Source organism: Peromyscus eremicus, unplaced genomic scaffold (genome assembly GCF_949786415.1).
Source record: "Peromyscus eremicus unplaced genomic scaffold, PerEre_H2_v1 PerEre#2#unplaced_2655, whole genome shotgun sequence".
NCBI lineage: Eukaryota > Metazoa > Chordata > Mammalia > Rodentia > Cricetidae > Peromyscus > Peromyscus eremicus.
The window spans coordinates 20,163-47,857 of record NW_026736889.1 but is presented as its reverse complement, the minus strand read 5'-3'; the positions used below and the strand labels follow the sequence as shown (position 1 = coordinate 47,857).

General features: G+C 46.9%; 1 protein-coding gene across 1 annotated transcript; it reads left to right on the top strand.

Moving 5' to 3' along the window:
* Window positions 1–475: 475 nt before the first annotated feature.
* Window positions 476–27,250, top strand: Pfkfb2 (6-phosphofructo-2-kinase/fructose-2,6-biphosphatase 2). Its single transcript, XM_059253159.1, has 17 exons — window positions 476–903; window positions 1,604–1,741; window positions 8,036–8,161; window positions 8,648–8,744; window positions 9,131–9,197; window positions 9,330–9,404; window positions 9,727–9,783; window positions 10,697–10,821; window positions 13,800–14,007; window positions 14,400–14,546; window positions 15,215–15,319; window positions 16,223–16,352; window positions 17,028–17,090; window positions 17,518–17,582; window positions 18,166–18,345; window positions 18,965–19,033; window positions 25,345–27,250. The coding sequence occupies exons 2-17, from the start codon at window positions 1,624–1,626 to the stop codon at window positions 25,408–25,410; spliced, it is 1,698 nt and encodes a 565-aa protein (XP_059109142.1). The 5' UTR covers window positions 476–903; window positions 1,604–1,623; the 3' UTR covers window positions 25,411–27,250.
* The last annotated feature ends 445 nt before the right edge of the window (window positions 27,251–27,695 follow it).

Sequence of the window (27,695 nt, the reverse complement as noted above, 5' to 3'; positions counted from 1 at the left end):
ATCTGACCCTAAGTCGTAGTCAGCTCTTGCACCCTGGTAGCCAGTGAGGCATCTTTAGAAGCAAATTGTCTACCTCCGGGGAGACTTTGGGGGACAACCAAGCCTAGCCGGGATTCGGGAGTGAAGGCGTTAATCTGCGTTTTCACCAGACACTCCCACTCAAGATGTCAGTCAAATAGGTCTCGCGAGAAAAAGAAAAAAAATAAGGTAAGGCTTCTTATTAACCCCGCCTCCAGCTCGATTGGTTCCCAAGCAACGATGCCACCAAGCCTCACTGAGTCGGCTGGTCTGGGAGCCGGCTGCCCTAGGCGATCACAGGTCCTCCCAGAGGCAGGTCCGCCTCCCTAGGAGCCCGCCTCCTGCCCTGCAGGTGCTTCATTGGTTCAGCCTGCCTCCAGGTGAGGACTGACGCGCTGGTGGGCGGAGCCAAGCGGACCACGTGATTCCCCCCCCCCCCCCCCCCCCCCCCGTTCCAGCCAGGGAGCCCAGACTTCAGTCAATCTGCCAGGTCTGGTTCGCGGCGCTCCGGTGGCGACACCCGGTCCACAGCCGGGAGGACGAATAGGGCAGGTCGAATAGGGTGAGCGAGAGTGGAGCCGTCCGGACGCGAGGATGGGGTGCTGCGCGGGCGCGGTGAAGGTGCAGAGCGATGGTGCTTAGCCCTTTCGGGAAGTGTAGCTCCCCTGGCACCCCTGGGCGTGCAGACCTTCGGGGACGCTGCTGGAGCTGCAGCTGGTGAATTTGTCCTGTTAGGCGAGGAGCAGTGCAAGGCTTTTCTTCTTTTCTTTTTTTTTTTTTAATAGAACCTTTTGTCTTGAGCTCCTTGGTATCCATCTGGGTTTCAGAAGTGAAACTCGGTCCCTCCTACCTAATTGATATTAGGACCCAAGGCTTATTTTGCAGGTAAGTCATACTCTTCCGCTGAGCCCCAGGGGGGAGGGAGGGAGGCTTGAGAATGGAGAACACTGGAGAACAGAACGTGCTAGGGAGATCTCAGACCCGTTACATCTTCCTTCTTCTAGAGGACATGTTTCTGCCCCTGTCCTTCTCACCACCGTTCCCATTCTCTCTCTCTCTCTCTCTCTCTCTCTCTCTCTCTCTCTCTCTCTCTCTCTCTCTCTCTCTCCTCAAGACTGAGTTTTACCTTTGGATTGAGATTGCTTTCTTGATAACGCACTTGACTTATTCTCACCTCCACCTCACTTCTGATTGCCACCCCTGTTCCTCCCATATTCTTAAAACTAGAACGTGAGGTCAAGAGGCTTGGACAAGCACTTTTTAGTCGGTTATCTTTGTCAGTTCTATAAAACAAAATGAAGTGATCATGATAGGAAAATCATTAAAAGACTGTTGGAAAGCGTGCTGGATTTGAGATAGATGAATGTGGACAAGGTCAGCAAATACGTGCAAAGTTGGAGTGCAGCTCTGTAGGTGAAGAATCAGGTTTGTGACTTATCCTAGAGCAAGTGGCTGTGAATTGGGAGGGAGAGAGGCTGGCCCTGAATCTTCTAGGGGCTCCTTGCTTGTAGCACACTAATCTCTGTATTGTTTTTAGGGACATCTTCCTTCCTGCCCTTGTATTTTCTTCTCTCTCTTTTCCCAGGTGCCTTCTGAAGAACTACCATGTCTGGGGATAGTTCATCTTGCACAGAACACAGAAGCAGCAGCAACACTAGCAGCAGCAGCAGCAGCAGCTGTAAACCTCATGCCTCCAACCTTCGGAAGGCAGGGAAGAAATGCTGTGAGTTCTGGTAGAGTGAAGGCTGCTCCCTCTTTGTCCTGGAAATGTCTTTGTATCCTAGACTCCCTTGCTCTGTGGGAGTGAACAGTAATTCTTGGGCATGGCAACGTACATTTTATTTATTTTGTGACGGGGTTTTACTACAGAGCCCTGGCTTGCTGGGTACCTGCTGTGTAACCCAGGCCACCCTGTGACTCAGGCAGTTCTCCTATTTTAGCCTCTTTGAGTACACATGTGTGCCACTGTATCTGACATGACATAGGATTTAAAACAAAGTCTACAAAGTGGGCAATTTCCTGTCCCAAACAAGTAGGCTTGTTGAAATGTGTCTTTGGAGCTTGACTGCTGTGTGGCCCAGAGTTTCTTGCTGCTTTCTTTGGCCATGGGAGCACTTGCCTGATGTTGGAAACTAGAACAAGTTCTTATATACATAGGATGGCAGAGTGTTAAGGTACAGGATTAATCTGGGGCTGTCACTGTCTGTTTCCCTTAATCTCTTGGACTGTGTTCTAGATCGGTGACACTAAACTGCGGGCAGAAGCCAGGCAGGGTGGTCCACACCCGTAATCCAAGCCCTGGTGAGCATCAGGAGTTCAAAGTTGGGCTCAGCTACACATACTTAGTTCAGAGTAAGCCTGGACTACTCGAGACCTTGTCTCAAAAAAAGCAAGCAACCAGGAGTTGCAGGTAGAAGCTAGTACTCATCCTGTACCTCCAGGCCTGAGGGGAACGAGCCCTGACATGTGAATCTTGGTGTCTTGGGTCCTTACGTTCTTACAGGACTAGCCTTGCATTTTGTAGATTCCTTCACATAAGCGCAGGGAGGGCAGCAATGGTGGCAGGGGAATGTTCCCCCGACTTTACATTCCTAGGCAAGGTTCTAGAGTTCCCTAAAAGTCTGAGGCATTGGCCGTCAGATGTTTCTAGAACCCTCAGAAGGGTTTTAGCATGCTTGGTCTTCCTTGTGGGATACACCTTTTTTGGAACCTTTCCAGTTGAGTAAAAAGTGCTTCTGCATGTGGGTGGGTGGAAGGAGGTGGGTGGTCAGCTGGAGACCAGGTACTGGATGTGTTCAGAGTCTACCCCAGAGGCTCCATCCTGGGGTCATGCTCTTGTTCATTTCATGCTCTTTTATGTGGTGTCCATGACACATGTCCTGGATAGATGCCGGTGTAGTACTGAGCTTGGCACACCTCTGTGGTTAGGGCAGGAAGTCAGTACGGAGGGCAAACTGTCTCGTGAGTAAACTAGGTGGCAAGATGCTTGCTTAATTGTAGACCCTTCATTGGGACTCCCTGGGTTTCAACAGTGGTTTTCCTGTTTCCTAGCTGTGCGCCCTTGAGCAATTTGCTTAACCTCTCTCTCCCCCAGTTTACTCTTTTTTTTAAAGAATCAAGCCTCCCTTCCCTCTGTCCCCTATGACCCCCATCTCTTTTCTTTTCCCTGACAGTGGCCCACTGTGTGGCCCAGATCAGCGTTAAATGTGACTTTCTTGCCTTAGATCCAGAGTGCTAGGATTACAGATGTACACCGCCACTCTTAACCTAGTTTACTCTGTTATAAAGTGGAGATCCTAAGGTTGTTCTCCCGGGAGTGGTGTGAGAATTAAATAAGAAAATGCAGACAAGCACTCAGACGAATGTTGGAACTCGCTGCAGTGTATAATTTTTCTCAAGTGACTCTACTTTTTGTGTTTACTCTTGAAACAATACATATAAGTAGTATGATACTCAGGTGCTGGCAACACCTCATAATTTATGAGCCCTTTACTTTTTCAGTGAAGAAGGTTTTCTATTGTTTGACAGTATTATAACTCACATGTTCTGATCCAGTGTGGCCCTCTTAAAGGGAATGTGCTCCTGTTACTAGGGTATGTAATCCACACGACAGTGGAGAGGGATGGGGTGGACGTCACAGCCAGCTGGTTCACATTCTCAGCCCTCCTAGCTCTGCCTTGCTCTCCAACTGGCTGCTTCTCCTGCCTGCCTTCCTAGCCCTCTCATAGCTCTTCTACCCGAGGGCTTTTGATTAAGGAGCATAATCCTAGGTCTTGTTTATGATTTCTAGACTCACCCCTGCTCCTGGCCATAGTTTTTCTTTTCTAATCTCTAACCTTTTTTTTTTTTTTTTTTGGTTTTTCCGAGACAGGGTTTCTCTGTGTAGCTTTGCGCCTGTCCTGGGACTCGCTTTGGAGACCAGGCTGGCCTTGAACTCACAGAGATCCGCCTGCCTCTGCCTCCCGAGTGCTGGGATTAAGGGCGTGCACCACCACCGTCCGGCCTTAATCTCTACCCTTTTAAAACTGCTTTTTCTACCCAACTGAAGGGCTCTGAGTTGTCATTTATGTACCCAACTTTTCTTACCTCATGGTAGGACTGAGATTGTGAGATCCTTAGGAGAGCGTTAGTTTTGTTTTGTTTTTTTTGTGTGCTGTGCTGTGCACAGAGACTTGGCTGTTTGGTTGTTCTGATCCATCCTACTATTGAGAGTAGAGTCCTAGGCACCTGTTCTACTTTGTTACCGTGTCCTTTTTAAAAACCTCACTGAACGGTAGATATCATTCCTAAGTTGGTTGACCCAGACTCACCCATTCCACATCGTGTGGAGAAGGTCCCTTGTTGTAGACTCGCCGCCTGCCTCGTGTTGCTTTATTTATAGCTCAGCTGCTGTCTCCTTGCTGCTCCTCACACCTGCGAGCTAACTTGGAGTCTGGGAAGCGACAGGGCTTCACTTCAAGCCAAAGAATGACTGTAAGGAGCCAAGACCTCAGGAGCCTTCCTGGGACTTGAGTTGTTCCTGGTGTGGGGTTGTAGGTGTACTGGCTGGGGTCCTTTTAAGGTACTCAGGTGAGTGGTTTCAGGGGTCTCTGGGAGCAGGAAATGAGGGACCTATACGCTTTCCTTATTAAGTCTTTATTTCTTTCTCATGTTTTGGTTTCTTTTATTTATTTTTAAAATATTTTGAGTAGATCTGGAGAAAACAAGTATATTTTCCCCTAAATACAAAAGTAATGCTTGTTTAGGAAACTCAAATAATTAAAAAAGAAAACATGGAAAGTAAAATCTCTTCCAAGCTCTCTTATCTCTGCTAACATCACTTCTTTTGGATGTTTAGTTCTGGTGTATCCCATTACCAAACATAGGTAGACTCATGATATACATAGTCTGTTTTGTTGCCATTTCATTTTTAAGTATTTATTATACTTTGGATTCTTGTTTATTTTTTACATGTTGGTAAATCCACATTGATCTCATTCTCCATTGTGTGAATCTCGCCTGATAATTGAAACTTTTCACTGTCACAAAGAACGCTTCAGTGAGCACCTTTATAAGTCTGCATGCTCATGTCAACAGCATTTCCTACAGACATCAAGGAGCATGACAGACCCAGTGGGAACCCTCCACCATGTTGTAATGTGTTCTGTGAAGTTTCTGGGCCTCGAGATGTATTTGCTGGAGGTTGCCTATTACTGACCAAGGCTGCACTGCCTACCAGAAACCTCAGTTTTCTTAGTGTTTGGGTGCAGTTCTTCCAACTGCTTATTTCATGCTCATCAGTCAAACAGCAGTAGATAATCAGATTTTATAGTTTTTAATGAATAACATTAAGATAACAATAATGATAATGTTTTATGGGTTGCATATTCAAAATACTGGGCCTGTTTAATGTGGATAATGGAAAAAGTCCTTGACCGTGAGGAGACCAAGAACCATTACTCTCCTAGACATCCTCCCAGATAAGCTTGGAGAACACAGTCATGTTTTCCATGGGACCTTTTGTTATGTGCTAATGTGATAGCCAAGAACCAGCAGATAAGGCTGAATAGGCAGTCATGAGATCAGTAATGTGGTCAAGAAGCCTGACCTTGACTTTCTTCTGTGGTCCTGCGGGCCGTGCTCATACGCTGTCTGGGATTTAGTTTTTCCATTTATGTGAAAGAAACTCTCAAGCTCTCCTTTTCACTAAGCATGCTTATAAAGAGAAATGAATTGAAGCTGGATAAAGCAAGTTTAACTCTGCATAAAAAAGACAAAAGGATTTCAGGATTGGAACAGTTTTCCATGTATGTCAAGAGATGGCGTTACATATCTCTAGGTCAATCGGTGTGAAGTGCCTTCCATTCACACTCAGGTGGTGCTTTTCCTTTGACAGATAGGAACAAAGTTCCCAGTTTTACCAGCCTGGCAGTTTGAGATAGGAAGTATTATTTGAGTTTTTGTTTTTGTTTTTCCCCAGAAAGTGAGAAGCCCTGGTTATAGCAAGTGTGTGTGTGTGTGTGTGTGTGTGTGTGCTCTAGGCTGAGGCTGGAAGAGTGATGCTGAAGAGTAGGAATATGGAGTGCCGGTGGCCCCACCCTGTTACCTTTTGTTAGCTTTCTAGCTTTCTCTGTCCAGCATGGTGAACACAGAGCAGCTACTCCCGGGTTTCTCTCCGAGTAGCTCCTAAGCATGCTTTCGTTCTAAACTTCAGGGAGGGTAACAGTACCATTGACGGAAGTGCCTAATGGGCTAGAAGATGTGGACAGAGAGGCCTGTAAGTGCAGCTAATGAGCCAAATCATCACATATCCAGAGGAGTACGTGATAAGCTGGAGACCATGAAGACTTAGGGGTGGAGGGTTGGGGGGGATTTTACTGCTGGGACCTGTTGCCAGGCGGGTCTGTTGCCTCCTGGGGTCAGTGCTCAGGGACTAATGCCCACAGAGGCTACCAGGTGTTGTTTACTTACTTCTTAGCTCCTTGTGTGGATAGAGATGAAAAATGCTTTTGCTGCTCCATGACCTGTCTTGGTGGAGCTCCTGTCCAGAATCAGCAATCCCCCCCCCCTCCCACAACAGGGCTGATTCTCGGTGGGTGGTCTCTCCTAGTTCTTTCCGAAGGAAAGAATTCATAGAGACAGTTAATAGAATGCTTAAATAGAAGTTTATTTAGCAAAGCTAAACAAAGTAAAGACTCTAAGGAGATTGAAATGGGCGTCTTCAAGGCAGGAAGCAGCTCAGCAGGTTCTGAACTATTAGGTGGGTGCCTTTGTCCTCCCAAATCATGGTGGACCACATCTCCCTTTTAGGATATTTCTTCCCCTGATCCTGCAGACGGGGAGGTGTCACAACAGCAATGCACATGACATTATAATGATCTCAGGTCTTGAGGATGCAGACCGTCAGTGCACATGAATGGGGAAATGCCCCGGTGCCTTAGTTTCTGGCACAGTGAGAACAACCTCACTGCAGCTTCAAAGATGCTTAGCCTCAGAGTGTCATTGACACCATCAGGTGACACTTGTTGCAGGGTCCCTTGGAAAAAGGTGCTGGAAGCAGATGGTCAAGGTGGTTTTCTTCCTTTTCTTGTCTTTAGCCATGGAGAGAGGCTGCAGCCTGAGCTGTCCCTGGTGATGTCAGCTTGGGTCTTGGCTTCAAGGAAGGGTTGATCAGGTGCAAATGCAGGTCTTTTCTCCACCTCTGCTTGGTGGCAGCATGCACAGGGAGGAGCCAGTTCTGTGAGTGAACTGAAAAAGGCCTCTTGTTAGGGAGAAAAACTGGGGCGCACAGGTCTGGATTCCAATGGCACATCTACACTGGACTAATTTTGTGCTGTACGAGTCACAGACTGTCTAAGCCCACCAGCCCAGTGAAACCTGTACTTGTAAAGGAACACTCCTGAGAGAAGTTAGTTACTGTGGAGAGGTCAGCACCACCAACTGTCCTGCTTACCAGTCATTCTACCTTTATATGAGCTGTTGAGGCAGGCAGGCCTCCATGTCCTTGTGCTTGAGCCTGAACCTTTATGGAGTCTAGTCAAACCTTTCTCCTGTAGGCTTTGGCTACCAAATGGGACTGTGGTTTAGAAATTAAGTGGGGAGGAGTTCATGACCTGAGTGTGGTGGCCACAATAGCTTGAGGCAGGGATCTTTTTTGCAGAGACCATCAAGGTCTTGCCTGTGGCTCTGGAGGGATGGGTGGGATCCTCAAGGGAGATACTCTGTGGGACCTATTTATAGAATCATAGCTACAATGTTATTAATCATTCTGTCTCTTCGGAATCTTTACTGTTTCTTTCTCTCTTGGGAACCTCTCTGAATGAAGACTTGGGAAAAAAATGCCTGGGCGTGGGTTCTTTATGGAAGTCTGCATGACCCTTTAACTCTGTGGCCTCAGTTTGCCTTCTCGCCCTTCCTGGACCTTTGCCCAGCAGGCTTGTGAGGACTAAATGAGATGATGACTACGGAGTTCCTCATCTGGACATAAACCTCACGAGACGTGTCGTCACTTAGCCCTGCCTGTCTCCTTTTCTTTCAGCATGGGCCTCCTACATGACCAACTCCCCAACTCTCATCGTTATGATTGGCTTGCCAGCCCGGGGCAAGACTTACGTGTCCAAGAAACTAACACGCTACCTCAACTGGATTGGGGTACCCACCAAAGGTAGGTGCAGGCCCTCCCTTCCCCGGGAAGGGAGTTGATTAGTTCCAGGGCCCCACAGGCCTCTGAGAGACTTGATCTTCCTAGCATCGAGGTTCTCTAATACTTCTGATGAAGATAAAGATTGCTTCCTCGTTCCCTGGATTTGTTGTCCCCAGCCATGTCTCCTCCAGGCCTAGGCAGGTCATCCTAGTTTTGATAGAATGCCTTTGGTAGAAGTAGTCAGATTTCAACGAGAATGTGCTGTCTCATAACTCATGGCACATGTGTCATGTTCTGAACCTTAATGATACCTGGTGAGACAGTACCCGAGGAGATAGATGCTCAGCTTCAGCTTGCCCGCGTTCTTCACCTAAGTCAGGACTTGAACCCAGCTTGTCTTAGTCTGGTATTGTTTCCAACGTACACGGTGCTTTTTCTATCCCACTGGCCACTCTGTTAGGCCAAGAAGTCTCCTTTAGTGGGGCTGTTGTATTGTCTTTGCTGCAGTGTTTAACCTCGGGGTATATCGGCGCGAAGCGGTCAAGTCCTATAAGTCTTACGACTTCTTCCGGCATGACAATGAAGAGGCTATGAAGATCCGCAAGTGAGTCTCTTTCCTTTTCAAGGCCTGGCCTAAGTCAGCTGTTCCTGGGCAGTTGTGAGACTGAGTGTGTTAGGGCCCAGTTTTTCTCAGGAAATATCTTGGGGGCATTTTAATGCATATGATTAGATTGAAAGATCAGCTTGGGTGGGTGGGTAGCAGACAGGGCTGTAGAAGATGCTTTGGCGTGATGTCTAAAGGGGTATACGGCCTAGAAACTGGACATGGAGGAAGTTGTAGGATGGTGTGCAAACTTCCATGGGAAAGTTGAAAGACTTAGTTAGGGGGAGCATAACCAGAAAGAAATTGAGTGGGCAGTACAACTGTGTGTGTCTCTGGCCTTGTTTGCTCTTAGATCTTTTCACCGATTTCCTTTTTTCTCCTGGCAGACAGTGTGCTCTGGTAGCACTGGAGGATGTAAAGGCCTATTTTACTGAAGAGAGTGGGCAGATTGCGGTAAGCCATGTCTGCTGCCCCTTCATCCCCACTCTTCCAGCGTCCTGGTTACTCAGCCCCACCTGGAGTCGGCCTTGGGCCGTGTTTCATTTTTCTCTTCCCGGTCATTTGCTTTGTATGCTCTCTGCCTAGGTGTTCGACGCTACCAATACCACTCGGGAGAGGAGGGACATGATTTTGAATTTTGCTGAGCAGAATGCCTTCAAGGTGGGCTCTGACTCTATGTTGGAAGAGAAGGGAGGAGTGGAGGTGGAGAGCTGGGATGGAGAGATGGGAATGTAGATCCCTTTGACTCTGGTGACCACAAGATTAGGATATCTGATTGTGTCCACTTGGGGCCTACATCTATCTTTGCGTGTTTTTGTTTAGATCCTTTCTCTGGCCTTTATTTAACCTGTAAGGCAGGGTGGGGGGCACTTCATAAGGAAATCCTGAAGATGTGGTAGTTGGGTGGGGTGGGTGAGTATGTGCTTTCAGTTAACAATCTGGCATTTTTGACATGATTCTCACACCTTCGCTCCATGGCCAGGTATTCTTTGTGGAATCTGTCTGTGATGATCCTGATGTCATTGCTGCCAATATTCTGGTGAGTGTCATCCCTGTTACCGTTAGTTAGTCAGTCAGTCTCAGTCTGTCTGTGTCTGTTGCTCTTCTCAGTGAGAGAGAGAGAGAGAGAGAGAGAGAGAGAGAGAGAGAGAGAGAGAGAGAACTCTGGATAGTAAAAGAAGGAAACACAGAGATCTTCTTTATCTGGGAGCATTTTGTACCTTGAAAATCTTCTCTTGGGAAAAGAACCTGGGTTTGTGGAGAATACAGTAGAAATGAGTTGCTGAATGGGGAACAGCTTAGGCTGGGAGCCCTGGCTTTGTGTTCTGACATTACCCGATGGGGAGACCTAAGTGTTGTGCCAGATTCGACTTCTTTTTCCTGTTCAGCCACCTCCTAGGAAGGTTGTTGATTCAGTATCATCTAATGTTACGATCAGCATTGAATATTGCACCCCAGTGCCCTGTGGGGCACTGCACCAGCCAGTGCTCACTGGGTAGGTTGTTTGGTTCTGTGCCCATAGGCATCTTGGTATGCTCTCCAGGAGGTGCCTTCACATCATAGGAGCTGGACTTACCTTATTTGAGGAAGAGGCAGTGACCCCTAAGTCAAATACCGGGTCACATCCCCTGTGCTGAGAAGCAGTAGGGGGAAATTGGAGCCCATTCTGTGTTTGTAGGCAAATACATAAAGGGCTCAGGGCTGGGAAGCAGGTTAGCTGCATGACTCCCTCTGTCCCTTGGCCAGAAGGCAGGCACATGACTCCCCAGTTGTCTTGCCTTTCTTGGTTGCCAGGGTCACAGGACAGGATGGGAGTGTTCAGTGAACGGGAAATGTCAGTGCTCTAGTGAAAGCTGTTTTTATGGACTTCTTCTGTTTTTAGCAGTGGCTATTTGTAGGAAGGCTGTTAAGAACAGAATTCTGACCGGGCCCTTATGTTCCTGTGATTTCAGGAGGTAAAAGTGTCAAGCCCTGACTATCCTGAAAGGAATAGGGAGAATGTGATGGAGGACTTCCTGAAGAGAATTGAGTGCTACAAAGTCACTTACCAGCCCCTTGACCCAGACAACTATGATAAGTAAGGTTCAACACCATGATCTGAGGGTTGAGGCAGGAGGAAAAGTGTCTTTCTCCCTGTTGGTCTTGAATTCTTCCTGGTAATCTAAACCTATGCTGTTCACGTCATTTCACAGAACGAGGTTTTTGTTGTGATATTGTCTTAGTTAGGTTACCATTGCTGTGTTAAGCACAATGACCAAAAGCAAACTGGGGAGGAAAGGGTTTATTTGGCTTATGTTTCCACACTGTAGTCTATCACTGAGAGAAGTCAGGACAGGAACTCAAGCAGGACAGGAACCCGGAGGCAGGAGCTGATGCAGAAACCATGGAGGGGTACTGCTTACAGGCTTGCTCCTCATGGCTTGCTCAGCCTGCTTTCTTATAGAACCCAGGACCACCAGCCCAGGGATGGTACCAACTACAATGTGCTGGACCTTCCCCATCAATCACTCATTAAGAAAATGCCCTGCAGCCTCATCTTCTGGAGGCATTTTCTCAATTGAGGGTCCCTGCTCTCAGATGACTTTAGCTTATGTTAAGTTGACATTAAACTGTCCAGCACAGATATTTATGTGGGTTGTGTGTTTTACCTAACCATGCTTAACCACATTTTCCTATCATCAGTTTTCTTTTCTAATCTGTGGTTCTCAACCTGTGGGTTGGGAGCTCCTTTGGGGTTAGAATGACCCTTTTTTAGGGATTGCATATCAGATATCCTGCATGTCAGATTTTATGTTATGACTCATAACTAGCAAAATTACGGTTATGAAGTAGCAACGAAAATTTTATGTTTGGGGTCACAACCTAAAGAACTGTATTAAGGAGTCTCAGCACTAGGAAGGTTGAGAACCACTGCTCTAGAGCAAGGTTTTCCATCTAAGCATTAGTGACATTTTGAACTGTGGAATTCTGTGTTATAGGGGCTACTCTGTTTACTCTAATATGTGTAGCAGTCTCCTTGACCTCTGTCCACTAGGTTCCAGAAACACCTCCAAGCTGTGACAGCGGAAATGTTTTTAGCTATTACCAAATGTCTCCCAGGGACCCAAATCGTCTCTAGTTACAAAGCACTGCTCCAGATTCAGCAAATCTGGACTAGAATGCTATAGGGTATCTCTTAGAGGTATGTCATCAGTGTTGAAGTTTACCATATATAATCTGTATTTCAGTATACATGCTTGTTACATATATATCACAGGAACTCAGGGATGCTGCCTGACAGAAGGAGAAATGTCTGATCAATGTTAGCCATTCTGACTGTGGTAATGTCTCCTGGCAGTGAGGCATAGAATACAGACTGATTGGCCTGGTGTCGGGTATAGTGACATGTTAAGTCCATGTTGCAGAAAGGCAGTGTATGTATGGAAACCTGTGGGAACATTGCCTTATGAAATAGTGTGTTTTGTTTTGAGTTTTTGAGACAGTCTCAAGGAGTCCATGCTGGCCTTTAACTTACCATGTAACAGGATGACCTTGAACCCCTGACCCTTGTGCTTCTCCCTCTGTAGTGCTACGATTATATTTCCAAGAAACAGTGTTCTATCCACTCATTTCTCATCGCTGTGACAGAACACCTGGCATAAGGAACTCGGGAGGGCCGTTTGTTTTGGCTTAGTGTTCAGCAGGTACAGCAGCACCGTGTGGGGACAGCGTGGGAGCAGGACTGCCCCCCGCCCCATGGGGGTGGAAGGCTGCTGCTCGCTCACATCTCAGAGGCTCAGGAAGCAGAACGGTTGTGCTCCCCTGGCTTCCTCTCCCCTCTCCCCCCAGTTTTTGAGTCAAGATCCCACTGTGTATTCTAGGATAGCCTTGAGCTCAGGGCAGGCCTAGTGCTGAGATTACAGATGTGAGCCCCATGCCTCTCTCCCTCTTCTGTCTTTATTCAGCCCAGGACCCTCTAGACCATGAGATGCTGCTGTCTGTAGTCAGGGGGAGGGTTCCACCCTTATTTAGTCTTCTGTGGGAACACCCTCCCAGACATACCCAGAGTGTGTCTCTAGTACCCTAGGCAGTTCTTAATCCAGTCATGCTAATTATCAAAACCAGCGATGTGCGCAGCCCAGGATTAAGTCACTGGAGTTATTGCATTAATGTTTTGAGCTTTCATTTTCTTCAAATGGATTTCCCAGAATATAGGTATTTAGAAGCATTTCCGTAAGAAGTGGCTGAAAGGCACTGCCCCAGATATGGCATAAGAAGATACCTTCAGTCTCTCTAATTCCTGTGTAGAAAAGCATTCTACAGGGATATTTATGTTTATAAGTATGTATGTTTATAGATTTTATCTCTGGTGGTAGGTCAGTGGGTGACTTACCTTATTGTATCATTTTCTCCTGATCATTATTTTGAATAAGCTCTTACTACTCTAATTTTAAGAACAATCCTATGACTACAAAGAAATAGTTAGTGGCAATGTCTTTGAGAGGGGTTGATTAGGTGCAGGGTGTAGCAGGCACTCTGGTTTTTTCCTTCCTCGTCCCCCTGCCCCCACCCCCCGCCCCCTGGAGTTGCCATGCTCTGTCTAGATTTTGACCACATCATGGGGGGCCCACACATGTCTCACCAAATTTTGAATTTAGCAAAATCTTCAAGTCACTTTGTCTAGCTCTGGGAAGCGTGAATTGTGTTTCCCACACTTGCACATACGGCATGGCGCAGGATGGACACCGGGGATAGTCCATTCTTGTTGGAAGTTCAGTCAATTGTATGTGGTCTTCATTTGAAGATGTAATCTATCTCTTACTTAGCGTTTGGTTGTTCTGTAAATATGGCAGTGATGGGGAGAGAAGGGAGAGCTAGCTGATGGAGCCCAGGCAGTGCACAAGTCATTCTCCCCGTACGTTTTGTTGGTTCATTTGTCTTGAGTCAGGGTCGAACTCGAGCCCCTCCTAAGTGCTGGGGTTGTCGGCCGGGGCCGACAGGCCTTGCTCCCTGCCCACCTCACTCCTCGTCTCAGATTTTCTTACCGTGGAATTCCTTCTTTCTGCCCTATCCCAGGGATCTGTCTTTCATCAAGGTGATAAATGTAGGCCAGAGATTTCTGGTCAACAGAGTCCAGGACTACATCCAGAGTAAAATTGTCTACTACCTTATGAACATCCATGTCCAGCCTCGCACAATCTACCTTTGCCGGCATGGAGAGAGCGACTTCAATCTCCTGGGGAAGATTGGGGGTGACTCTGGCCTTTCACTTCGAGGAAAGCAGGTGAGTGGTTAAGCCGGCAGGCTGGATTTCCTACGCTTAGAGTTAGAAGGGCGTGCTGGAGGTCATCTGTTTTATCCCCTCCTGCTTAAATCCCGTTGGGGCGTAGGTTGTGGTGTCACACAGCCAGGCAAGGGCTGAGGAGGACGGTCTCTGCTTACTGCTCGTAACTCTGGATTAGAGTGTGGGTCACCCGAGACCCTGTCTGCTGTGATCATTCAGCCATCAGGAAATTATTGGGCACTATTCGATGTGACACCGAGTCCTCCAACTGAATTTCATTTCCTCTTGGCTTTATAGTTTGACCATGGCTAGTAGTCTCTGTGTGTATTGTGTGTGTGTGTGTGTGGTATGGTGGGTTTTCTTTGTTTAGCTTTTTTTTCCCCAAACCCCAGTTTGCTCAGGCTTTGAAGAAGTTTCTGGAGGACCAGGAGATCCAGGACCTCAAAGTGTGGACGAGCCAGTTGAAGAGGACAATTCAGACTGCTGAGTGTCTTGGGGTGACCTATGAGCAGTGGAAGATACTAAATGAGATTGATGCTGTGAGTCAGCCTTCCTGATTGACACTCTCAGAGGTTATAATATACCTGGGAAGCTTAGAAAACCAGAATCATCACCTAGAAACTGAGGAGTCTGAATCTGGCCATTTCAGAGGTCAGACGAGAAAGAGGGTAACTACTCCTCATCAGGGATCTTCCATACCTGAGCCCAAGGCAGGACACCAGTCTCTAACTGAGTCACTGGTGTTGTATCAAGTGGAGCTTACAAGGACTCATTTTGTTTCCCTGCTAGGAAAGGGAAACTCCTAATCACTCAGACCTGTAGTACTTGGTGTGATCATTCAGCCAGCAGTTCTGGGAAAGTCTTTCCCCAAATTTTTCTTGACATTCTTTACTGCTTAGCCCAGATACATATTTCTTTTTGTTTTTATTGATACCAGGGCTCATTCTAGCCCAGGTTGGCCTGGAACTCATGATCGTCCTGCCTCTCAGCGTCCCAAATATTGAGCTGACAGGTCAGCTTAGACGCTTCTCTTTCCACCTGTGACAACTGACTTTGGCCACAGATAGGTGCAGTACATGGAAGGCCGGCCTCAGCACGTGGCCTCCACACATAGTGAGGCACTGGTGTTCCTCAGTGTCACCATCCTCACCTGGGATGGGGAGAGCGTGGGCCAGCCCATGTCCTGACACTGCTATGGCTCTTGCAGGGCGTGTGCGAGGAAATGACGTACGCGGAGATTGAGAAGCGGTACCCCGAGGAATTTGCACTTCGGGATCAAGAGAAGTACCTGTATCGCTATCCTGGTGGGGAGGTGAGGCTTCACTGACGTGGAGTAGCTGTCTAGTGCTTTGCTGGGCACTTTTCTCAAGGGGAGGAGAAAGGGTGACCTAGGAACGTGACCTAGGAACCCCTTCTTACCCTGCCTTTGGTCCTACTCTTTAATTCAGCTTAGACCGTCAGCTTTACATTTTGTTAACTTTCTTTTTTTTTTTAAAGATTTATTTATTTATTATGTACACAGTATTCTGCCTGCATGTGTCCCTGCAGGCCAGAAGAGGGCACCAGATCTCATTACAGATGGTTGTGAGCCACCATGTGGTTGCTGGGAATTGAACTCAGGACCTCTGAAAGAGCAGTCAGTGCTCTTAACCATTGAGCCATCTCTCCAGCCCACGTTTTGTTAACTTTCTAAGATCCCTAGGGGACAGGGTGACAAGGACCCTTTTGTGCTGAGAATGTTAGAGAATGAATATGATCTTCTTACTTTTTTCCTTCTCTTCCCTCTCCTCCACTCCTGCAAGCAGATAGAGTCACTTAAGTAAGTACAGGGTGTGAGTTACTTCCTTTACCATGTTTTAGGCACTATCCTTTTTGAAACGGCTTTCTACCCTAGGGTGTGCGTGGCAAGGGTAAATGAAATGTAATGGCAGAGGTTCAGGAACCTTCTAGAACTCTTTTGTTACTCTACACACTGCCTATTAATGTCTCTGAGGAAAAGAGAAATAAATTGCATTTCTTGAACGGCGGTTTTTGGTCTAAATAATTGCTTTTGAAAGATCAGGATGTTCTTAGGAAAGCAAGGCTGGGCAGTTAGGCAGCAGAGAGGCACTACGCCTCCCCCGCCAGAGTAGTCTCTTGATTCTGGAACTTAGCCACCAGCTTGGCTGCCAGCATGCACCTGGCCTCTTACCAGCTCTCCTCCCTCCCCCCGAAGTCATACCAGGACCTGGTGCAGCGACTGGAGCCTGTCATCATGGAGCTGGAGCGTCAGGGCAACATCCTAGTCATCTCCCACCAAGCCGTCATGCGCTGTCTCCTGGCCTACTTCTTGGATAAAGGCGCAGGTGCTGTTTGAGGGAAGGGGTGGTGGAGGGGATAACACACACACACAGGGACAGGCTGGACGTGGTGGTAACGGGTTCTTGACTACCGGCTCTCCTTTTCTTCCACTCATGTTAGAGTCCGTTCTTGAGGCTGTAGTGTGGAGCTCCCAGCAGCCATCGGCCCACCACTTGCTCACTTGAGTCTGCTGCTCCCAAAGTTGGCAGTGGAGGATGGCTGATTGGATGCTGCCTGGCCTGCCGAAAGGGTCACCTCCAGCCGACCTTACTGGCAGCGTCAAGGCGGGGATTTGAACAGTCCAGTTCGTCTGTCTAATTATTGCGGGTGGTTTATTAGGACTGTCTTCACTCTTTGCGGGTGGGAATGGAGCACTTTTAGAAAAGCAGTAGGAAGTGCTCCTCTGGCCTGTCTTTCCCCAGTCCTTAGGCCGCTTGAAGGCCTGCATCTCCTTTTTCATGCATTTCAGATCTACACTGGCCCTTGTTTCCTTCCTTAGCACTCGGTAGCTTGGGTGGCTTCTTTGGACCTGTCAATTTTCTGACTTGAGGGGAAAAGCTGTGCCACTCTAGGTGATGGTCAGGGTAAAGAAAGCTCATGGGCCCTTAGATTCTCTTTTCCTCAAATGACCGTATTCCTTAATACTAAGACTTCCCTCCCCGGGTCTTTTTTTCTTTCAGATGAGTTACCATACTTGAGGTGTCCTCTGCACACCATCTTCAAACTTACTCCTGTGGCCTATGGTAACTATGAGCTTGAGCTGGTGAGAGGTGGGATCTGAGGAACATCAGGATATATGTGTCAGGGATGTTCTGTTAGTAGCTTCCGCTTGAAAAGAGCATATGCATGTGTCTTTCTCTGGAGTACACGCATGCATGCCCCAGTGTATGCTCGACCATGCTGAGACTGAAGAGTTTTCTTTGAGCTGCTTCTTGGTGGCTTTTCTCTCCTCCTCTCTACTCCCACCCCCTCCTTGTTGGTTGTTTATTTCTTGTGCTTGGTTTTATTTTGTTTTGTTTTTGGGGTTAGTTGGGTCTAGCCTGGAACTCCAGGTAGTGTGGAACTCATGACAGTTCACCTGCCTCAGCCTCCAAGTACTGGGGTTTCAGGAGTGAGCCACCATGCCTGGCTCTGACAGCTTTTCTCTCCTGGTTTGTTTGTTTTTTTCAGGTTGCAAAGTGGAAACAATTAAACTGAATGTGGAGGCTGTGGACACGCATCGTGATAGGCCAACTGTAAGTATTTCCTAGTCACCTTGAATCTTTGAATCATTGTCATCAAGAGGCTTGGGTTTCTTTTATAAAGAAAAACAAATCCAGAAATTCGTGGCCTGTAATGGTCTCCTTACTTCCAACAGGGAAAGATGGAAGGGATTTTTAGTTTTTAAATGAGTATCTCTTTCATGAATCGTAGCCCTGAAAGTTAGCTCCTGGGAATCTGGCTGAAGTGAAATGTACGAATTCCCTTGCTGCACCCCCAGGGAAGTCTCCATTTACAAAGCAGGATCTAAGGGGTCATTACCAGTATAGTCAGGAGCTGCCAGTCAGCTCCTTGGTCTGCTCTTGGCAACCTGTGTGGACTTAAGCAACCACCTTTGTTGGCTCCCTTACTGCTCTTCAACGTGGTGCCCAGGGATCTTCCCCTGTGATGACCCTTTTATTCCTCTGGGGCTATGGGCCCAGACTATGCCCTGCTCGGTCGGTCCTGTGTGTAGAGAAGCAGGAGGAAGAGCAGTTATGCTCAGGAGCATTGTGTGACCTCTATGGGTAAGGTTTGGTATGGCTTTCATGTATGTGGTATCCCTCCATTTCCAATCAGCACAACTTCCCCAAGAGCCAAACCCCTGTAAGGATGAGAAGGAACAGCTTTACGCCTCTGTCCAGTTCGAACACAATAAGGCGTCCAAGAAATTACAGTGTTGGGAGCCGGCCCCTCAAGCCCCTCAGCCCTCTCCGTGCCCTGGACATGCAAGAAGGGGCGGACCAGCCGAAGACCCAAGTCAGCATTCCGGTGGTGTAACTGTGTGTCTCCCTCCAGCTTTGGCCTCTTGCCCTTGCCACTAATCAACAAGAAGTCATTTAACTTTACCCTACTCCTGTCCCAACATTAATCTGAACATGGACTATGAGCTCATGCGTGTGCAGAGCAGCCTTAGCCATTTTCTAGTGTAAACACCTCAGCCGGGGGCAAGATGGCAAGTTGGGTCTTTTTAGGACAGGTTCCCAGATGGGGTGGTCTGAAGGAAGAGGAGCCAAGCATGAGTCATGGACTTGGTTCTTCTGTCTCCTCATGTCTGACCCACTAATGTCTCTGTGAGGTGTGTGTGTGGGGGTGGGCTGGGGTGGGGAGTAGCTTGGGAGGGAGTGCTGAATAGAGGGAGATAAAAAACCCATTTGTCCTTCACCTGTGTCCTTTTAATCTGTCCTTACACTCCTTACTTAACTCCGTGTCTTATAGCTTCTCTTTGGGTTGTCTGGTGTGGTGCATGGCATTGTGGTATCTTAAAGGAACGGATGGTTGATAGGGGTCTAAGCCCCATTGGTGCTGTGGGTCTGCAGGTGGGTCTGGATCGGCACTGGGAGTCTTTCCCTTCCCTTCTCCCTTCCTCTCCAGCCAGGTCCTGCAAGGGTCAGCCCAGGCTCCAGACCATCCACAGAAAGCCCTGGAGTTTGCAAGTGGACATAGGGTGAGAGCTCTTGCCTCTTTTCCTGAGAAACAGTCCGAAGTTTTTGCTGCCCTGGGGAGCTGGCTCTAAGGATGTGGACATGTTTTGGTTTGTGTTACTAACTGGAGGAGCAGACAGTCCTTTGCTGGTGTGGAGTGGGCTGGGGCTGGGGTGAAGTCCAGATCTTACAGATTCACAGTTCAGACTTTTTGTCCTGTGGCGCTCAGTTTCTTCAAATTCCAGTAGCTTTCCTGCAGCCCATGGTCTTTGGGGCTGTTTAAAAGCACCCCAATCTACCATTGAGCCCTGAATTTCTCCAGGCAAAAGGCAGGGTGTTCAGTAAATTCAGTAAAGCTGCTCGTCATACTTTTTAGAATAATTTCCTTAAGCTAAGTTTTTATATGAAAAATTATTTTTTGAGCATGAAAGTTTTGATAATGAATTTAGCCTCTTATTGGGGCATTTTGTTGGTATTGGGAATCTATCTCAGTATTCCAAGGAGTCTCCTGAAGTTTGGCTCTTGGAAGTTTCTATGTGTCTATTACTTGCTTAAAAGAGATTCTCTCTGCCTTGGCCCGGGGCCTTGTCTGCTGAGCTCAGAACCAGTTCACCCGGATACACTTTCCTAAGGGACAGATCTAAAGGTCTCCTGAGATTTTTCAGAAGAGACAGGGGACTCCCTACCTCTCAGCTGGTCGTGTGGGGCCAGCTGGTGAGAGAAAGTTAGCAATTTTCTATGAGACTTTGTCTTGTGATAGAAAGCTTTTTGAATGATTCTTATCCGAAACAGTCCTTGGACTGTGCTGTAGAATTTTTGAAATACATGCATGCTTGGGTTCCCTTGAGTCGGGCTGAGTACTGCCTCAAAATCTCTGGGTTTGGAGCCTCGATCTGTGGGTGTTTAAATTACTTCCTTAGTGGTCAGTCCACTAAGAGTCAGTCCCAGCTTGAGAGGCCACTTGAGGGGCTGGGGAGATGTCTCAGCCATTCAGAGCACATGCTGCTCTTCCAGAGGTCCAGACCTTGGTCCCTGGCATTCATGATGAGTGGCTTAACAGCAAGCAGCCTGTAACTCCAGCTTCAGGGAGCTGGTGCTCTCTCCCTGGCTGTCCAGGTACTTCATATATGTAGCTTATATATACATAGACATACAAATACACATAAATCCTACTTTATTAAGCTGAATAGAAAAATGCCAATATATTGGTATCTTAGACAAGAATGTATCAGACTGGAAATTGTGAATTCTTGGTTCTGATGCTGGGACAGAGCATAGTTTTGAATGAGTTACCCCCTCAAAGGCAGACTGCTGTGTTAGAAAGGTGTTCTGGGTTCTAGTCCCATCTTTTACCTTGGCATCACAGGGGGATGTGCAGCACATTACTGACTTAAACACGTACCCTTGGATCCACACTGAGAATTTAGACAAGGTGAAGGTACAGGGAGATGGAGCCTGATGGAAGTGGTCATCACAGGCGGCTGACTTCTGGCCTTGAGTCCTTTACCCATCCGTCCTTTAGAGAGTACTTGAGTCGGTTTCAGAGGCTGCCTGGATTCCTGAAACTCATCCAAGACAACGACACTGGGAATTCCTGTTAGGCAGTGCTCCTTGTCCCCTCTGGACCTTTGTTTGTGGGCACTGGCCTTGGTGAGGCAAACACATGCAGAAAGACAAAACAGAACAAACATTCTCCGTTTCCTTGCCCTGGATATTACAGACAATACAACAACCAACCAACCCTTAGGAGGCCAGGCATGTATGAGGGCGGGCCAACTGGGACTGGATAGCCTATGCGGGGGAAGGCTTGTTCCTGGAGGAAACTGAGTCTCCCTCTCTCAGCAGCCTTGATTGTCTGGGGCTCTTCATCTAGAGGAGGTTTTTATGCGTACATGTGTATACATGTATGCGAATGTAACAATTAACTAGAAGAGATTATGAACTGGAAAGGGAGTAGGGAAATGTTGGCGGAGTTGGACGGGAAACAGGAGGGCTAGAATACAGTACTCATGTATAAGATACTAGAAATAAAATTTAAGAGGACAGAGGATGTAATTGGTGAATGGATTATCAAAAGAATCCAACAGGCTGGGAGGGCTGACATAGGAGGAGAGGGTAGCCTGTCTTCGGACTGTTTTCTGGCTCTACGGCTGTGAGACCCCAGAGGTTTGGGATGTCCTCTCCCACAGTGTGAGGATGAGATGTGGTCTTGGCGGCATGTCTGGCACTTTTACATGGTTCCTTTGTCTACTGTTGAGTTATTAGCAGCTCTGGTCTAAGTTGGCATCCAGTCTTTCTCCTGCTGCCAGGTAAGAGTAGTTCAGAGCTACGGAGTGGGAGGAGGAAGAACACTGGTCCAACAACTAAGGATCTAGGCTCCAAGAGGAGCCGTTGCTGACCGCTTGAGCTAGCTTGTTGTAAATACTGCCTTCAGGGGCGCTTCGCGGGACCGTCATTCCGACTCTCAGTCCGCTCCTCGCTCTCCCGGCTTCCCTGTTAGTTCTCTCCTGGTGCAAGAAGAGCTGGGGAAGTCTTGTTACCCCTGGATAACAAGGAGTGGAAGTTGGAGCTGAAAAGCAGCAGGGTTTCAACATCCTTCACCTTTTAGAGCAAGATCCTTCAGAGGAGCTGAGCAGGGGAAGCAGGAAAACAGTGGAAAGTGCCCTTACTCCAGAGCTGAGGGAAGTTCCACTTCTCATCTTCCCCCTTGTTACTTAGGGGTGGGAGATGACCCTGCTGTGCCTGTGTCTGTGTCACAAGCCCCTACCAAGAAAAGGTGACTTGTACCTGTATCGAGGCTTTCAGTCTTGCTGTGGAGGCAATAGGTGAAGACTTGAATCTACCTGTGTAAAATGGAAGAGAAAGTAATAGTCTGCATTTATTTATTTATTTATTTAGTTAGTTATTTTTAAACTCAAAGCTGAATGGAAGTTGAAACCCCGAAGAATGGTGGGAGTTGTAGCTCAGTGGTAGAGTACTTGCCTGGCATGTAGGAGGCCCTGGGTTCAATCCCCAGTCCTGGGGAAAACGAAAACAGCACTGAGTGAGAAAGTCAGGAAATGGATTGGAGAGAGAAATCTAAAAGAGAGTTAAAGAACCACTACTGTCCCGTCTTGTTTCCAAACTGGAATTTAGCGCTTACTGATCATTGATGTAGGACCTTTTCTCTTGGTAAAGGAATCATTTCATAGTTTCAGACAGGCGTTATGCTATGTATGTGCCGCTCTTCCTGGTTCCTAAGAAGTCAGTTAGGGATGCAGCAGGATTGTGTTCCTAGACCATTAAATGGTTGAGCATTTCAGGCAAGGATCTGAGTAATTAATCCTCTTTGAAAACCACAGTTGATCTCCAGGCCCCTCATTTGAGAAAGGAGTGTGATTGCTGGGGAATAAGCCTGCCTGATGAGTCTTCTGGGACAGGTGTGATCTGAGTTCCAGAGAAGCTCTTTAGTGTTTGGAGTGGCCAGTGAACGGGGAAGCACGTCAGGTGCCTGAGGTAGCTCCTAGTGATGGGGTTTCACGCACATCCCCCTGCCCTTGCTGGTCTCAGAAGAATGTTTTATTTGTTGAAGTTTTAGTAAATTACCCAGTTTTCCTTGTATTCATTTTTACTTGTTTGTGTTTTAAAGCATTTTTATTTTAAAACTATGTAACAGTTGAGCCAGGTAGCAGGACTGCCATGCAAGATCTCGACTTTTCCCTAGAGGTGATGGACACACATCAGAAGTGTGGCTGAGAATTTTGTTTTATAGTGTCCAGAAGACGAGAGGTCTGTTTGCCAACTGTCTCTCATTTCTCATTGTCCTGATTGGTAGTCTGTTTACATCACTATAATTCCCTACCTATTACACATGTCCTTTAAGAAAGGAACTGAATATTATACTTGTTTCCTTTATGGAGAAGTTCTGTACACTATGACTTTTCATAGATAATTATTGTGTAATAGTGGCCAACTTCTCATTATTTTTTAAAAGATGATGTTGTAGATTACTTGTATGGCATTTTGTGATCCTAGCTAAGGTAATGCTGTAAGAGTTGTGAGTTACGGAAGTACAGTAACAATGAAGTTGTGACTTTACTTGAAGTTATTTAATCCAGTCCTCTGCTTCAGGGCAGGACTTCCTTTTTACCATCCGTTTCTGAACCTAATGTCTCCTCACACTACACTGTCATGTACTCTCACTGAGAATGCTGCTTTTTTAGTCTGCTGTGTGTTTGGCCTTAATCTTACACAAAGGGAAATGTGCATTCAAAAACTGATCTCAAGAGTGACTCAGAGTATTTCTTTTCTTAAGCCTTTCACTGGGTGTGTGACTAATATTCATGTGACTCACTTTTTCAAGAAACTTCTGAATGGTGTGTAGTTTTTTGTTGTTGTTGAAGCAACAAGGTCAACTTACTCAGATGTGGTGGCTTTTCTGTGGCAAAGGGCCTATCACCAATGGGGAGTGTGATACAGAGAGGGCCAAGCACTGCTGGTCTGGATTGGGGAGTGTGATACAGAGAGGGCCGAGCACTGCTGGTCTGGATTGGGGGTGTGATATAGAGAGGGCCGAGCACTGCTGGTCTGGATTGGGGAGTGTGATACAGAGAGGGCCGAGCACTGCTGGTCTGGATTGGGGGTGTGATAGAGGGCCGACCACTGCTGGTCTGGATTGGGGGTGTGATATAGAGAGGGCCGAGCACTGCTGGTCTGGATTGGGGGTGTGATATAGAGAGGGCCGAGCACTGCTGGTCTGGATTGGGGGTGTGATATAGAGAGGGCCGAGCACTGCTGGTCTGGATTGGGGGTATGATATAGAGGGGCTGAGCACTGCTGGTCTGGATTGGGGGTGTGATATAGAGAGGGCCGAGCACTGCTGGTCTGGATTGGGGGTGTGATATAGAGAGGGCCGAGCACTGCTGGTCTGGATTAACATGGGCTGAATTTAGGAAGCCCAATAACAGAATTTTATTGCAGATTTCTTAGGCACAGGTCTGCTGAAAGTGGGGATGTCAATCCTTAGTAGCATTCTGATTTATTCTCATGATAATTGATAATGAAATACTGCATTGGGTCCATTTAAAGTGTATATAATTGTATTCAAAATGTGTTTTATGTGCATGTCTGTATAGAATGGGTTAATAAAGTTGTTGAGTAACTTGACCGTATCAGAAGGCTTCTGGTTTTATTATTATTATTATTATTTGGTTTGTATTCTGAGTTGTTCTTCCCATCCACTGTCTTCCAACACTGCCTCATGCTAGACAAGCTGAGACTTAGCAAACCACTAGACGTTCTCAGAATGCCTGGCGTCATGGGCATGGGCATGGCTCTCTTCCACCTCCTTCTGGGGGAAGGTGGGAAGGACATTATTGGTAGTGCATCAACTAAAGTTGTCAGTCACTTGCACCATTTGGTACCTGTGCAAGAATTAAGGACTGCAATAGACCACACTTACTGGAGCTTCTGTTATCTATTGTAAAGAAAAATTTGGGAGGTCTTTCAAAATTTACCAGGCTGTTGTTTCTAAAATACATCCTGTCTGTTTCCAAGCAGACTTCAGCCAATGGTATGAGATAATACTCAACTTCTCCTGGAGCAGAAGATACCAATGGGTATCCACTGTTCTCTTGCCTTATCCCACACTGCGCCAGCAGGGACTCAGAGCTCATTAGTAATTCAGAATCAGAGGCTTCCTTCCAAACCTACTAAACCAGGATTTTAACAAGATCGCTAGGTGATTGGATTCATAGGTACATTTAATACTTGAGAAACAAACTTTCTAAGGGAAAGAATTTCTTACAAGGTAAATGTTCAGTACCAGTTCATGGGAAGAAGTTGATCTGCCCTGGCTACTGGTTTCAGGGTGGACTGGGGTAACCATAACAGTTGGGACCCTCCTCAGAAGCCCTATAGCATGTGACTTCATTGCTACTCTGTGTGTGTGTGTGTGTGTGTGTGTGCGCGCGTGCGTGCGTGCGTGCGTGCGTGTGTGTGTGTGTGTGTGTGTGTGTGTGGTCTCTTGGCTGATGTAGCCTGTATTACCACAGAGATCCAACCTATCTCTGCTTTGTATCTTAGATATGTAACTTACAGTCCAGTTCTGAAACAGACACGTACCCTGTTATTGTCATAAGGTCAGCTTCTCTGGGAAAGAAGCCATTAAATGGCTAGGCCATTAATGTTTACCCGAGTCCCCAGGTCAAGGTGTGTGTAGGCATACCAGTGTGTCCTCACATGTGTGTGGATGTGGGGATGTGGTGACGAACAGTTGGGGTTGGGGATGGAATCTCACTTTTCTTTGGGCATCTGGCTGTGGTATAATGGCTTTGCTTCTCTTTCTGACTCCTAGGAAGTGGATACTGTGCTGGCTGAGCATAGACGTCCCTCCATGGCATCCCTCACATTGCTCTCCTGATGGTGTGAGGCTGAGCCAGACCTCTCCGAGGAACTGGATCTACTAAAAAGCCTGGGATGCCAGCGTCACTGAGGCTAGAACAGGAAATTAAGTGGGAACTTCTCATTTGAGGCTACCAAAACTGAGGCCTGGAAAACCTTCATACGTTTCTTCCCTTCATGCCTAACCAGGATTATTACTACACTGTGCCTCAAAAATCTTTAACAGCCTGAACAAGTTAGTTCTTATGTCTTTGGAGTTTGCAAATGCCGTTCTACGTAGGCATTCAATATTCTACCTGTGACTGCTGCCTGCATCGTTAGCTGGAGGTTTCCCTAACATGCGAATGCACTGCTTTAGAATCGGTTTCTAGGTGAGGATGAGCTTCAGGAAGCCCTTCCTGCTCAGTGAGAGCTGCCCATTGCATCCATTGGAGGTGAGCAGGCTGAAGTGCAGTATGAGGACTAGCCGGTACCTCTGGCAGTGTGGGAAATGAGACCTATGACCAGGTAAATGGAGGGCGTCAGGAGCTCAGCTCTGAAGTGCCTCTTCCCTGGTGACAGAAGCGTAGTATCCATGGCTCCCTTTTCAGTTAGAGAAGTTTTTCTTGTTCCATACTCTTCGGTGTAGGGTCTGGCTGCCAGACTTCCCCAAAGGGGACCAGCCTTTACCTTCGTTTGTAGCTACTATGTTTTCTCTCTGAGGCTTGTGCTTCACACAGCCGGAGAGGACGGATTCAGTGCCTCCCGAGGGGTTGAGAATGAAGGCTAGGTCGGACCATCTCCATCCCACCAGGAAATAAAGATGGCTTCTTGATAATAAATAGGCAGAGGCAGACATGGCCCTCGCATCTGTCTCGTTGATATGGCGTCTGGGAAAGCTGTGTCTCTGACTGTAAGAGCAGTGGTCCTGTGATGGGGGCCCTCTGCTCTAGCTGTCACTACCGTGATCGGCTGGTCTCCCGGGACACTTGACAGATGGAGCATGGCCCCTGTGCATCAGTGAGTGGATGCCCCTCCCAGATGAGTCAGATTGCTGTTCCTAGATCACTGAGTGTCAAAAGTGTACACACCGTCACTGCGAATGCTCTTCTATTGTGTTGTTCCTGAAGGAGAATGCAGAAGCCACAAGTATATATTACCTCCCAAGTAGAATGTGGTGTTTTTTCATTTTGTTTTTGTTTGTTTCCTTTTCACTTGAAATGCTCACTTCTTGGGCAGAAAGATTGTAGCAAGAAAAGTCATGAAATACAGCTTTTTCTACGTGGTTCTTTTATATATCGTGGACAATTCTGGAGACGGTTACCTAAGTAGGATGTGGTGAACTGCGGGCAGTTCAGTGTCTCCCACCTTGCAGCTTACTTTATATACATATCACCTGGAGGGAGACTCCTTGCTCTGCTTAGTGTAAGGAATTTCCCTTGGCTGCTTGCAGCATGCTGTACTACAAGGCTTTTGTTCTTGTGGTACAGGCTGATTTCTGTATTGAAGTACACTCCTTTCTGACGGTCAGATGGTATTTTTATGAAGCTATTTATTGTGTGTGAGGATTCTGCATGTATTTAATCAGAATGTCATCTATGTTCTGTGTTCTGCTAGCTGCGTAGGTGGCTTGAATCCTAAGCCTAATGTCCATAGTATTACCTTAGGTTAAATTTGTAGAGCATAAATACCTGTGTGTGTAAAAGAATGATAACTATGTTATGATAGTGCATTTCTAACACTGTTTTCATTAATTTTATTATAAACCAAGAAATGTATTTCTCTGGAGAAAAGTTCTCTCTTGGATAGTAAAACCATGCTGAAATATCTGAGTTACATAAACTGCTTTTGTAATAAAATAAAGTTATTTTTAATTAAAAGGTGCAATGAAATTTTCAATTCATACACAAAAAGACATCATTTGGTACATTACGGATGCACATAGTATTAGTATTTTCCAAAATGTGCTTGAAAGTTTTGAAAGAACTGATTCTGAAGTTATCAAGTGTTAGCTGTGTTTCCAGCTGTTGGTGTGACGATCAAGTTCCTCTAGCATTTCAAAGTCCGTGGCATTGTTACAGCCATGCATTGTAACTAGGCTAGACATTCATTCATTGGTGTACAAGTATTCAATGACTGCCGCTTGATTGCCGGGTGACGACTCAGTCCAGTTCTGGGAAGCCACAGACAAGCAGTTTAAATGTACCTTCTTAAGTTGGGGGATGGTGTTAATAGCCTTGGAGGCCTTTGAAGATGGGCCCTTCCCTCCTGGTGGAATTTTGAGTCCATTTCTTGCTTCTTTGGTAACACTAGAAAGGCAAGCAC